The 14,898-nt window shown below is 25.9% G+C and overlaps 2 protein-coding genes across 10 annotated transcripts in view; one reads left to right on the top strand and one right to left on the bottom strand.

Annotated features, from left to right (window-relative positions):
• Positions 1-7,785: 7,785 nt before the first annotated feature.
• On the bottom strand, positions 7,786-11,675 carry LOC107172351 (tRNA-uridine aminocarboxypropyltransferase 1). Its single transcript, XM_089218010.1, has 5 exons — positions 11,349-11,675; positions 11,143-11,283; positions 9,575-9,639; positions 8,203-8,324; positions 7,786-8,110 (listed from the first exon to the last, which is right to left on the bottom strand). Exons 1-5 carry the CDS (start codon positions 11,508-11,510, stop codon positions 7,854-7,856), a joined length of 747 nt encoding a protein of 248 aa, XP_089074136.1. The 5' UTR covers positions 11,511-11,675; the 3' UTR covers positions 7,786-7,853.
• Positions 11,676-11,804: 129 nt separating this feature from the next.
• LOC107173000 (piezo-type mechanosensitive ion channel component-like) overlaps positions 11,805-14,898 on the top strand; it is a 38,700-nt gene continuing 35,606 nt past the window's right edge. For 4 of the 9 annotated variants that reach the window (XM_089218002.1, XM_089218001.1, XM_089218000.1 and 1 more), the window contains exons 1-2: positions 11,805-12,197; positions 12,563-12,631. In XM_089218002.1, the coding sequence (XP_089074128.1) occupies positions 12,568-12,631 (64 nt within the window). In that variant the 5' untranslated portion in view covers positions 11,805-12,197; positions 12,563-12,567. The remainder of the gene's footprint in view (positions 12,198-12,562; positions 12,632-14,898) is intronic. The other 5 variants (XM_089218005.1, XM_089218004.1, XM_089218003.1 and 2 more) reach the window with 3 other exon arrangements.

Here is a 14,898-nt window from a genome sequence, read left to right as displayed (position 1 = left end):
ATGAATCCCTATGATAATGGTCCACCTCTCCTCTGGACGGCCTTTTAGTGATCTATAATGGTATTTATATCTAGTAATAAATTAACGTATTATAATTTGAAGAAAAATCGATTATCATAAACATGTCTAATAAAAAAAAAAAAAAAAACAATTAAGTATTATTGTACCTTTTTATCAATTAACTTATAAAAATGATGGACACCTTATTGGAATACATTAATTATACTGTGCGTGTTTGTCTACGATGTGTAGTTATATATTTATAAGCTGGTCATTTTATCTGTACAATATTTATGAACAATGTACTTACTACTATGCATTACTATTACTATAAATTTACGTACAAAATAAATACGTTTTTTTTTTTAATAGATATATTCGACGGATATTGCGTGACAGCCAAAACAGTATAATTTAATAACTTCAACAGTCGTCCTCACCCAGTAACACTCCGCCTTAGAATGGCATAAGTTAAATATGTTTTATATTAATATTATTATAGGGACGATAAACGTAGTGAGCTTATTTTACACTGTTGTCACATTGCAGTGACTATAATGTTCGGCACGACCATGATACGAGTAATATTATATTATATAGTGTATGCAAATTCGGACTGACACTAAAAACACTTCTGACCAACTAGGTAATAATTGATTGAAAATACAATTTAACTGTTGCGGTACATGGTCTACACATGAACATATTATTGTGGTAGTATGCTATCGTGTAGAGTATTTGAAAAATATTGATATATTTTAGATGTTTGTACACCGATTATTAATCAAATTTTCAACTCCATGCTAAACTCAAACTACAGTAAGATAGGTGTATGGTTGAAACGTTATTAAAATATAGACAGTTTATTATTATAAATACGGTTTCAAATAATTTTAAAGAAAAGTCAATTAAATTTATATCTATATTACCTATATATTAGATTCTGAGCGGAGCGATGAATGTATTGATTTTACCATGATGTGTGTTTTTTTTTTTGTGTCTGTCATCACGTTTTGGGGCAGTAAAAATGCTTCGATTTTTTACTTCAGTACCTCGTTCGATCAGATAAATTAAGGGAAAAACGGGAAATTTTACGCACAATAATTTTTCGACAAAATCGATTTTGGTTTTTGATGTAACTTTAAAACGAATGACCATATAGATACATGAAATTATCACCGAATGTTTATATAAGTATATTCTATCCACCGTGCAATTTTCAAAAAATTTCGACTTAAGTTTGAACTATTCATAGGCATTTGAAATTTTCGATCATTATTAGTTTTTTTTTAAATTAATATCGATAAAAATTTATTTGTTAGGCAGAAAAGCTTGAAAATTTAATACAAGGCTATTAACATATTGTTACAACAGCAGTTGAAAAATAAAATAAATTCATAGTCACAATTTTTTTTTTACAAGCATTCAAAGTTTGAATTTTGACAAAATACGTAAAAATCACGAAAATTCACAAATTATTTTAAATTTTTACAAGTTTTTCAATCTTTATCACAAATAAAAATTCCACCGGAAATTCAAATTAAATTGTTATGAGCATTTGAAATTTAAATTTTTATAACATTGGATTTTCACTTTTAGCGATATCCTTATTTTAGTGTAACTCTAAAACAAATAACCGCAGATACTTGAAATTTTCACTGAATGTTTATATAGGCATATTATATATTTGATAAAATTTTCAAAATATTTGGATTTGTTTTAAAGCTGTTTACTGACATTTTAATTTTTCAACTTTTTTAGTTTTTTTTCTATAAATATCGATAAAAAATTATTTGTTCGGTAGAAAAGCTTGAAAATTTAATACAAGGCTTCAAACACATTGTAACAAACGCAGTTCCAAAATAAAAGGAATACATAGTCACAATTTTTATTTATAAGCATTTAAAGTTCAAATTTTGACTAAATACATAAAAATTACGGAAATGTTCTAATTATCATAGATAGAAATTCATAAAAGTTTTTCTTTCTAATTTTAAGATTTGAAAATTTAATACAAGACTCCTAAAATATTTTTACAATAGCAGTTCCAAAATAAAAGGAATACATAGTTACAATTTTTTTTTAAGTATTAAAAGTTTGAGTTTTGACAACATATTATGTAAAAATCACGAAAATTCGAAAAAATTATTTTAAACTAGAAATTCATAAAAAATTTTCTTTTTAAATTTAAGATTTAAAAATTTAATACAAGATTCCTTACAAGTTTGTCAAACTTTATCACAAATAAAAAGTCTACCAGAAATTCAAATTAAATTTGTATGAGCATTTTAAATTTAAATTTTTACAACATTGGATTTTCACTGGATTTCACATTTAGTAATTTTCTTATTTTGGCGTAACTCTAAAAGTCTAAAAAAAATGACCACTGAATGTTTATAAAAGCATTTTATATATTTGATAACATTTTCAAAATATTTAGATTTGTTTTGAGCTGTTTACTGACATTTTAATTTTTCAACTTTTTTAGTTTTTTTTTCTATAAATATCGATAAAAATTTATTTGTTCGGTAAAAAGCTTGAAAATTGAATACAAGACTTCTAACACATTTTAACAATAGCAGTTGAAAAATAAAATAAATTCATAGTCACAATTTTTTTTTACAAGGATTCAAAGTTTGAATTTTGACAAACATACGTAAAAATCACGAAAATTCATAAATTATTTTATGCTAGAAATTCATAAAAATTTTTATTTTAAATCTAAGATTTGATTTTTCATAATCTATAATATATCCTAGACAGATAAACCGTCTTCGCTCAGAATCGTTTTTCGTATACAATGATATAATATCATTGGATTCAAATTTAATTCCATCCATTACAGTAACCCACTTGTAACCTACTGTACAGCAGAGCGACATCCACGACTTACCCGCCTTTTTTAATCTTGAATCTCGGAATAAGTACCTAAAGGCATTTTATAAAATAATAACAATAATATATAGATATATTTAAACAATTTATAATATTATAGTTCTTAATTTCTTGTGCATAATATTTACTATTGGCATTTAATATGTTGGTGCTACATAAGGGTATTTAAAGCGGTATAATTTACTTTTAAACTAAACATTCGTTATTGCTTTATTGCGTTTTTTGGGTCAATAAACAATTGTGTATAAAAAGGTCATCTGATATTTTCTCTTATAAACTCATCCCTTATAAATATATTTTGTTCTACAAGCAGTTATTACTTAAAAACTATCAATAATTTATATAAGTTTTAAATGTAATTTTACCTTTTATATAAAATCAAATATGGTTAACAAATATGATGCATTTATTGAATGTTTATTTATACAAAAAAACAATTAAAATACATTATAAAAACAATATCTACTAATTATAATATGATTCACAACTTCACAAGTAAAAGCGTCACAGTAAATTATTCTTATACCAATACCCTGCAATCCGTACTATAATAATTGCTCATATCGTATACGAATAGGATCGAAAAAATGTAACATTACTGTTTGTGTAAAACAATAAATTGAAAGAATTTTTTTATTTTGCGAAATATGTAGTATATGCCAAACTATGATTCATTCAAATAATGGACTTCTTGAGTCTCCCTCGCCCAGGCAAACTATACATCATTTCACACGTCCGACAATAAACCGTGCTAACGATGATTTATACATTGGGAGTGCACATTATTACACTCTGGGTATATTTTGTATCGTTATACTGAGCGGAAAAGGGGAAAAGATAGGAGAAAGATCAATGTCGTCATCGCCACCTTATACAGTCGATTAAACAGTATAGCCGGACCGATGTGACCATAACATAGAATATTCTGCATTTTTTTTAGCGTCTCCGCAACGACTTTTCATAGTTGATCTCGGTTTTTTTTTTACATTTATTTGAATAACGCACCCAAAAAAGAAGAAAATTGTATTTAAAAATTACCAATTATAACATAATATTATATTTGTCGTTAGTTAATAGTCAAATATATACAATCGAATTTTGATAAAATTAGAAAATAAGTAGATACCCGTTTCCTGTGGTGGATATTACTGAATTTTGTGATTTTTGACAAAAGCATATATTCTTACTAAGTTGTAGAAATGCGTATTACTAATTAATATTAAATAAATGCTATAATATTAGTAGTTTAGTAATTAATCATCATTGTTAAGCAAAATATTGAATTTATCCATTCCATTTTCTAGAAAATAATGTTACCTATTATATTTATATTTGACTAGATACAAAGTCTATTTTTAACTTTATCTATATGTTATATCTAAATAATTTGTTCATACTATTATCTTTATTTTATAACAATAATATTTGAATGATTATCTGGGTTTAGCACTACCTATAATATCTATATAATGATAATGGTTTCACCATTATTGTGTTTTGATATTATAGTTCACTGAATATTATTACTTATAAATAATTAAATTTTAGATTTATTAATTTGGGTAGAATTTAAGAGTAGATCCATATATACTCTAGCTAACCTAACCTAACTCACTAACCTATGTAGTCTTGTGCGTTCGTGCTTATATATAATATAACTCACAGCTAGGAGCAATTTTCTAAAAAAAAAAATGTTTTTTAAGGGAAATAATAAACAAAATATATCTATTTTTAATTGTATGTCAACATGCAATATACAACGATTGCATGCATTATCTGTTAAGAACTGTAAGATTAGATCTCTATCAAACATCAATGTTGATAATCTATCAAACTTTTTAAAAAGAAGGTGACAAAGTCCCAGTGATAAAAAACAAAATGTTCAACCCCCCCCCCCCCCCCCATTGATAACTCCTGAGTACGCCTCTGTCTAGGTGTGTGTGAAAATGAATTTAATACCCTTTAAAAGTCTAGATTCCGGGTAAAAAAATATTAAGCATACAAAAACACATATTTGGGGCCATTATACTCTATACTCTATAATATTAATATACATAATATCCATCTTGTATGCTATAATAATAGTTAAATCCATTGTAGAAATACAAAGTAACATGATATTTATAGGAAATAACTAAAACATCTAAATGGTACTTTGTAATACCTAAAAGTAACTAATAAGTTATAATTTTTATATTAGTATCAAATTATTTATATATATAATATATTTATATATACAAATTATTAACACAACACATAATCAACATATTTTTCTGTGTAACCTCACAGTTGCGGCCGGTCAATCTGAATAGTAACGCAATAATAGAGATATTTAAGATTTTGTAAATGTTTTGAACTTGTTTTTAATTAAAATCAGTTACATATTAAATAAATCGCCTTTAAATACATGAATTAACAATTCTTGAATGTTTTAAAAAAAATCTTGTAAAAATAAGCTATATGGTACATTATGTAAGCACCTATTTATTAATTAATTTAGGTATTCATAAAAAGAAATAGATATCTAGATAAATTACAATAGAAGACTGAAATTTTGATCCAAGATAGATGAATAGATTGCGTTTAGATTTTTATCTATATAACGTAATAGATAATAATACTATTTTGATTTAGTTGGTATAATCTCAACACTGCAGCAGGTAATATAGGTATTAGGTATTTGCATCATAGTTTAAAATATAATTCATCAACGGTTAAATAAATAATAACCAAACTACTAATAAAGGCAATAGTGTAAATGTATTTATATTATACAATTATCAAATGGCAACTGCATCACAGTTCACGCAACGATAATACAATGTTAAATATAATATAAGGATGTAACAATATAGGAAACGCTTTTGGTGAGTATCGGGTGTGCACCACCCTTTAGTTAGTTTCTTTTCACCCCCGTTTCCGGTTGTTTGGTCTTACCGGTTATTCCTGCGCGATAAACGCCAAAAATATTTTTTTTTATTTTAATGGATTCCGGATTTTATTAGCTTTTTTTGTCCTTTTTCATATTTTTTTTTTGTTCCACAGTTCTCCACAATGTTGTACGCGACTAAACCCCACACACATGACACACACTATGTATAATATACAATATATAATATATAGATATACAGGTCATGGATGGAGACGGTAGAGTGACCTGCAGGGTACATACATACGGATAGGGAACAAAACTAAAACAATTTAATTAATTATTTACATTTGGTACCACATTAATAGATACAATTATAATAGAAACAATTAACAAACCTGTTAAAATTTCTCCAATTTTCTAATTATCTCACATTATATGTAAGTACTCTTTATCCGATTAAAATTGATTAACTATTGTAGTATCACCAATATTGGATAATATGAGGTAAAACAACTATAATACGCCTTACCCTCGTATTCTCTCGCTAATGACACTCTCTAAAATTAATTAGAATGGCACTGTTAACTTTGAGGTACGATGGTATGCGCTTGTCGAGTCTTAGTTCATTCCTATCTAGTGAAATGACTCAAAGATTACATATACCTTGGCACAGTTGGCACTATTCAGTTTAATAAAACCTCAGTGACACATAGTACGTACCTATATCCCGGCGCTACTCCTATGAAATGTAAGAAATTAAGAATGACTAAAAAAATGTAAACTCGGGTTTTGGGTCGAAAACACTTTTATTCAAATGTAAAACAAACATAAATAAATGTTATTAAGTGATCTTAGAGTAAAATCAGTAATCACCCATTACAAAGAAGCTGAAAAATAATATTTTGCAGTACCTAATAACATATCGATATTATATTTTATTGTTAATTGGTTTTGTAATCGACTTTCAAAATAAACAAAACGATTTTGATAGGTAATTTAAATTATATTTAAATTGTTTTAAGACAATATTTAGACAAATCGATGTCATTCCCTCAAAAATATTATTCTCCATATTTTTTTTTAATAGGTGATTTTACTCTTAAGATTACTTTATATGTTGGCATATTTTTGAGTTTTTCTATTTTATTGAACATACTTGTATTTGTATTTTAATTCCTATGACATTATTATAATTAAATTTACATGCATTTCTTTTTCTTTTTTTTTTAACTAAAATATTACGAAGAAACTAAACTTTGATGAAAACTGTAATAATTTATATTTCTTCATTTTACAAAAATTATGAGAATTGTCACAGTGTAAAATGATAAAAAATATGAATTAATATTTTTTTGCAATTTCAAAATTTTTTTGATTTTCATCATATAAATGTATATTACTAAGGTTTTTAAGGCATATTTTCAATACATATTTTGTCAAAAATAACAAATTGTACAATATTTCAACTGAAAGAAACCATAATTTCTTGCACTAAAATTGTTCGTAACTTTTAACTTTACAAGAGCAATAGGTACTTCAATAAATAAACAATGAACTTTTTATCTACATAGTCATATTACTTATTAAATTAGAATAGAAGAGGTGTTTTCATTTTTGTTTGAGTTAGCTGGATGAACAGTATAAATTTATAGAATATTAAAGAAACCCTTGTAAAACAGTAAGCAACTAATCCTTACATGCAGCACATTATGTGCTGCACATATGATATAATAAGAGAAATATATCAAATTAATGATTAGATAACTATCTACTGAATTAATAGATAACAATTCTTCATACATTTTAAACCGTCTTCTTAGAATGATGAGCTTCATTTTATTGCCTCAAAATGATTCAACTTAAACTTATTATTTAGCGTTTATGGGTAAGTGGTCTTGCCATAGTTGATATCTATATTGCTTTTTTTATCATTTAAAATTCTAATTAAATACTATGCCAATATAACATAACATGGGGATTTAATTGAAAACGTTTCGAATACAGTGACCTCTCTTCAATATTAAAATAAGTAAAAAAAAATATATATTTTAGACAAATAAATACATTTTATCTTATTGTAACAACTTCATATATTCATAGGTCTTCTGTATGATTTAAGTTTATCATGTTCATATAGTTGATGGATTTTTTCATACATAAATCTGAAGAAAAATAACATATTATCATAATTTTCAGGTGGTTCATTTGCTTCAATATCTGTTTCTGTGAATTCAACTAGTAGTTGATGGATAGCTTCAATAGTAGCTAAAAACCATCTAGGGCTGCCTTTTTGATGTCTCCAAAATTGAGATAATCTTATATTCAGCTTTATACACGGAAGTCCTTAAAAAAAAAAAATTAACAAATAAGTGTTTGTAATTTATATTACATAATAATAAAAATATTACATAATTGCTACAGTACGAGTAACGAACCTGATATTATTGGATCTTTCAGAATTCCATTACTTTGATTCCATGTACTATCAATAAACAATGCATGAGTCATGAATTTGCTAGAATTATTATTTTTTTTATGTTCTTCCCTATCCTCTTGTCTGTAAAAATACATAATATATTATAGTATGAAAAATCAAGCATTAGTTTGATTTAAATATATTACTAAAGAAAACAACTATTAATATACAATTTTTAATTTTTTCTTATCGTTTTACTACACTACTAATAATGTATTATATTTTTAATTTAAATGTCTTCAAATTTTATTATAGACTATATATAGACATATAAATAACCTACAACACATCTCTAGAAAACAGAAAAAACATGAAAACTTATTTTATTTCCATCATAAATTATCTTAGAAGTATAATAAACATAATCAAGTTGCTTATGACAGACATGTCTTATCAATAAATGCAAATAGCGGGTTAGAGACAAATAATCAAATAACAGTAGGATTCCATTAATTTTATCAACATCTTCCAAAACCATACTAATTACTTGGTACTATCCTAAATAAGAGACTAAAAATAAATTTTCCTACATACTATCTGAAAAATCTAAACAAATAAAACAACCAACTACGAGATGGTAGTTTTTTTTTATCATGTATAGTGTAAATGTAAATATTAAAAGTAAATGTAAACATATACCATCTATTTTTTTATTGTTGTGTACAAATTATTAAATTGGTTTATATACTAATACAAAGAAGCTAGACCTTTTAAAAATGAAATGAGTATAAAGTAACTTCCGGGAAACCGATATTTATGTGTTGGTTGTAATTTGTTACAGGGATTATGCTCTAACCCAGTGGCGCCGAAGTGTTTAAAAAATACTATGACATTGTACATTCAGAGGCCCCTCTGGTTCCTGCCCCCCACCCTAATTTTTTCACAACCTAACCACAACCAACCCCCGTAACTCTTGGTGGGCCCCCCAGCAGTAAAATCTACTATGACATATGTCATTGATAAATTAGGTGATCGGCGCCACTGCTCTAACCAGTAACTATATATACTTTAAAAAACCTAAATTGATTAATATATTAATTGCATATTGTTGTTATAAAGATTTTAGGGGAAAAACTGTATATTTATACCTTACTTAAGTTTAATAATAATAATATTTGTTTTATAGTTTACTTTATATGTTTATAAAATATTTTTGCAATGAATTCAAGAATATCCGTGATAGAATTACTTCAACACTGTGTTCAACAACAATATCATATAGCAGATCATACATTTTCTGTCTACTAAAAGAGTTCTATAATATAAGAGTAATAAAATAATTTGATTCTATAATAAAACAGTTGTTGTAAATAAATAAACAATTTGAATACTTTTTATTTGAAGAATAGAAGTCTTGTAAGGTTACAGCAGATTTTCCTGGATAAACAAGGATTACCTGAAATAAAAAAAAAATTGTATGATTATTAAAGTATTAAAATATATTTCATACATATTTTCTTAAGTGTACAAATAATATAAAAATATTTTTAAAAACATTTGAATCAGTAAAATGAATATTCTCGAAAACGTTTATGCATAAAAAATTATGATAACAATGATAGCAGAAAGTGCATGTATATTAAAATTAAATCTATTCTCAGGATGAACACATAGGAGGCCTTTTATCTCATTAGGATGTTTAAATATAATTTATATGCTAAAGTTATTTATATTGATTATATAAGAGAAGAGTCTTCAATCTTTTTTTAATATTATTTTGTACGATTCTTGTGGGCCACATTTGTGGTAAAATCATGTGTTAAAATTCAATTTAATTATTATAATTGCTATGATTATATATCAAATTATAAGCTATTATACCTAATTATAATAAAAATATTTTTAACACTATTTTTTTTTTTTAAACACAATTTTACAGACATTTTACTTTTTTTACTAACTGACATATTCGATAAAATTAAAATCCATGAAATTGTAACTTTAACACATAAACGAGTATATTGTTTGTTCCCAGATTGATAACAAACTAACAGGCAACAGCGAACATTTTATAATATATAGGCAGTTATTTTAAAAGAATTTAATATGGACGTTTGTTGTATCCATCTAACAAATGCAAAACATAGGTAGTAAATTTTACGTTTAGCAGATCACATTTTGGTCAATTAGTCCAAAATTAGAGTGAATTGACATGTATAACATTTAAAGTTAAGATTATGATCTACTATACCTACTAGAATACCTACTTCAAATTTTTTTTTTATTAGTATTACATTTTAATTTCAAAGCAAGTTAAGAATGTTTTAAGATTTACAAACAATTTACAATTTTAAAATACTTTTAATTAGCAATAAAATTAAAATATAATAAAAAGCATACCTATATAGTATATAATATGCAATGCCTGAGATAATAATTTTAGTTTTAAATTTTATAAGAAGTTAATTTACTCAAATTTTTAAATTAACTGAGCTTAACTTGATTTTATAAGTGTAAATTATGTTACACATTTGTATGACATAGGGAAAAAATGTCTGTGTAACATCCTCTTAATTTATCTAATCGCTTATGGTATTTCCCAATATTTTGAAAACAATTTCTTAAAGTTAAAATTATGGTGTAAGGCCGTTTTAAGTTTATCAAAATAAAAATGATAATACTTTAATATGTTATATTTCAAGTGTGATCACAACTCGAGCCATGGATTGAAGACCCATGATATAAGATCTATATGATGAATGAATAGGTCAATAAATACATTTAAAATTGTAAACCATTGATGGCACACAAGGACAATTGGACACAATTCATTATGGTTTTGGACGTTTTGATGTCCATTATTCTATAATGATACCCAATAAGAAGACATAACATATTAATTATACATTAGGCACTAATTGTGCTATACAACGAGTGATTAGATAATGATGAAAATTACCTTATCGTCTTCAGTGTACTTAGGCATGTCAGGGTAAATGTAAATAGTGACATCATTTGGCGCTAAAAGAGCAGCGTGTATCGCAGTGCTTTTGCCCGCTATCTCTCTGCTGTGCTTGATAATGTCAATTTTGAACGGTAACTAAAAAACGTTAGCAAATAAATACAACAGCTTACACGTAACAGTGATGTTTGTGAGCTAGGTACCTTAACCATGGGTATTTTATTTTCGATGTCGGCATTTAAAGTGTAACATGTATAGCAAAAGTATTTTCTAGACTTAGAACACTTGCGGCAAGGTTGCCGTTCGTTTATGTTGAACAGTGTTTGCCAATTGTCGGAGATCTCCATTCCTTCAAACGGATTCATCTTTACAATATTCTAATACAGTGGTTTACGACGCTTATGTTTAGGTGAGTAAAAGTACCGAAATAAAACATGAATATTTTCAATTTCAATTGCACAACATAACACATATATATTATCCTTATGACTTTATCTATAGTCACGATTAGATAGTTGGAATGAAAATAAAAATTACATAACAAATAATATTATTATTACGTGACCTTATCAACGCACTTGCAGTGATAACAAATTATCAATATTGTGATATTTTAAAATGTCAAATAATGGTAATTTTATAATTGAATTTATTTACGATATATTTTCGGATACATTTTTTTTTTTTGCAAACCATTCTCTTCCGTTAAAAATTTCGGAACGAATGCATAAAAAAAATTATGATATTTCCAGTTTTTTTTTTCAACCACGAAACATATTTAGTCACGGGCGTTGCACGTTTTTAGCAATCGCGGGCATTCAACACTTTGGGCACGTCTGTCCAAAACGTCAATAACAACGTTGATAACAAACGAGTTCCCCGACTGCGGTTTGAACTTTATATAATTAAAAATCCATACCTTAGTATAATATTTTGCTACGTTAGCTTTTATGGTAATTAAACTGACAATGGACGGTGTTGGACGTTTGGGTTTAGTATATTATTTGAATTAATCACGTTCAATCGACCAGAAATTGTTTTAACACCAGCAGGTATGTAAAATATAAATTATATAACAAGTCAAATGTCGAGTTTAATTGATTTTCGATAAATAAGTAATTTAGTAGTAGACAGTAGTTACATATATGATATAATTATGCACCCAAAGAAATAAAAAATTACATAAATGTTCTCATATATTAACTTTGTGTATTTATTTTACATTTTACACAAACATTAGACAATTTAAATGTAAATTTTTTGAGGATTAGATTTCTTACATCATTAATTTATAGGATTTGGATGGTTTCCAAGAAAATAATTGCTCAGCATAACTGAAATGTTTAAATATATTTTTAGTTTATTTACCTCCTGAATGTTTAACCATTCTTATGACTTGAAATCTATGATTTTACAGGAACGATGAAGAAATTTATTATATCTTTACTACTGTTCCATATAATTCTGCCATTGAGCTTACTAATATGTGAGTATTATAATATTTAGTTTTAATTAATATTATATAAAAAATACTCTATCAAATTCAATATAATTTGGTATACCTAATATAATATTTGAAATGAAAATCTAAGATTGGTTTACCTACTGATTTTATTTTTTGTTTTGTTTAAATATGGATTATACAATATTATAGAGACACCCAGTGGCGCAACCAGGGGTGGGTTTGGGGGTTGTGACCCTTCCCGAAATGTTTTTTAAAGTCAGATATTTCAAAGTGAAGACACTTCATTAAGTGAAGACTTTTTTTTTTGCTAATTTATTTTTTTTATGTATAACCCCTCCCGAAAATAGATCCTAGTTGCGCCACTGGAGACACCTATTCAGACATTTTCATTCAACGTCTCCCTTGTCTCTTCAAAACATTTTAGTACTCTCATATTTAAGGACACATAAATAAAATGTTAAATGGTAAATTATGCTTTGAAAATTGAAATTTATGTTATTTATGTTTAAACTAAAATAATATATTAACTGTCATCATCATTGTTTTTTCCTTTTCTTTGTGCCAGAGGGTGTCATATTTTTACCCCGTTGGGTTATTTCTGTCTTATTAAATATGATAAAGCAATTAAAGTATATTTACCATAGTCTGAAAATAGTCAATAATTCATATCTTTCCTTCCTTTTAAAAATGATGAGCACACCACTGGTTGCCTTGACAATTACTTACTATGTCTCTGGAGCTGTGATGCACGGTTTACATATTTTTGTTATGTAATAATAGTATTTTATGTTAGTTGATAGTATTATTAATATTAGTGTTATTATAGCTTAGGTTTTGTAGATAATGTATACCAGGGGTGGCCAAGTTTTGGCTGCGTCATAGTCGTATGTGGCTTGCGTCTTTTTAATAAAAACCTATATTTATTCATTAACGATAAAATGTATTTACAAACATTTTCGCTCTTTATATCATTGAATTTATCCAATTAATGTGGCTCGTTGACGTATTCATGTTGGTCACTCCTGATATATAGGTAGGTAAGTGATATATTGGTACAAGAATTAAGATAAATTCATTTAAGGAGTTATTAATTTTTGAGTTAAGAGGCACTTATAGTTTCTATTAAAGATTAGATTTAGAATTAGAATCGCCTTAATTTAGAAAATTGGTTTCATAAATATATCACTAGTACTATATTCAAAATAATTTAATAATACTGTGAAACTTATATTTCTTAACGAATACAATTTTAAGGTTCCTGCAAATAAAAATATTTTTTAGCATATTTTAACTTGTATATAGATTCTATTACTCACATGGACAGTTGTATTTCTCAACATTAGCATGTTAATAGATTATATTAGCTTACAACTTGAAGCTCTAATATAATTAGCAAAAAGTAGTTCAAATAAACCTACCTATCACTCCTACATTTAGATAACATACTATGTTCAACCAATCTTATTTTAACCTGAAATTAATACCACTAAGTATAAAAAATACATCCTCGTTAATATCATGTTATTATATTAATTTTTGAATTATTCTTTTTTTTTTTTTTAAACACATAATTTTTCTAATATAACTTATAACTTCTTTTTAATTACTAATTATTTAATTATTTTGCTAAGTATTTCTAATAATAAATACACTAATGTACCTACATATAATTATTATATATACTTTTTATAAATTTCAATTCAAATTTGCATTTTATTATTTTTATTTTACATAAAAATAAATTTTACTAAAAAAAACTGCCTGCAACAGATACCTGTCTTTAATACTCACTTTATGATAGACATGATGAACTAGTTTGACTGTAATATTATGCTCATTCTGAATCTAGATATTTATATAATGAAAAATTCAATGCATTTTCACGATGAATATATTTATAAATTTTCCAATTTATAAGAATAATTTATTTTAAAATTATCCATATCAAATACCTAACATTATTTATAAATTGTATTTGGTTCAGATCTGTTTTCTATAACTAGTTATTACTCAATAATCATTAGTTTTTCTTAAAAATATTTATTGTTATAAATATTTGTCTAATTTAGTTCATTCTATGAGTTGTATGAACTATGGCCATAATAAAATAGGTATCTAGTTGAATACCTATTAGGTATTATTATAATTTTCATGTAACAATAAGATAACACGATCATTTTAATTGATGATAATTAGTTTAAACATCAACACATTAATAAGAATTTTGATTTTTAAACAATTGATGAATTTCAATGCATCATACATTATATCTATTAGATTAATACATA

This window comes from Diuraphis noxia, unplaced genomic scaffold (genome assembly GCF_037042655.1).
Source record: "Diuraphis noxia isolate RWA-SAM2 unplaced genomic scaffold, SU_Dnox_SAM2 contig0001, whole genome shotgun sequence".
In the NCBI taxonomy this organism is placed as follows: Eukaryota; Metazoa; Arthropoda; class Insecta; order Hemiptera; family Aphididae; genus Diuraphis; species Diuraphis noxia.
The sequence above is the reverse complement of the archived record's forward strand: the minus strand, read 5'-3'. Positions and strand labels throughout refer to the sequence as shown.

Excerpts from the sequence above, each read along its gene's own strand:
- LOC107172351 (XM_089218010.1), bottom strand. The coding sequence starts at position 11,510 with ATGAATCCGTTTGAAGGAATGGAGATCTCCGACAATTGGCAAACACTG. Across the intron at positions 11,284-11,348 it reads ATAAAATACCCATGGTTAAG|TTACCGTTCAAAATTGACAT; the intron begins GTACCTAGCTCA and ends AACGTTTTTTAG. Across the intron at positions 8,325-9,574 it reads TTCTATTCTTCAAATAAAAA|ACAAGAGGATAGGGAAGAAC; the intron begins GTATTCAAATTG and ends GTATTTTTACAG.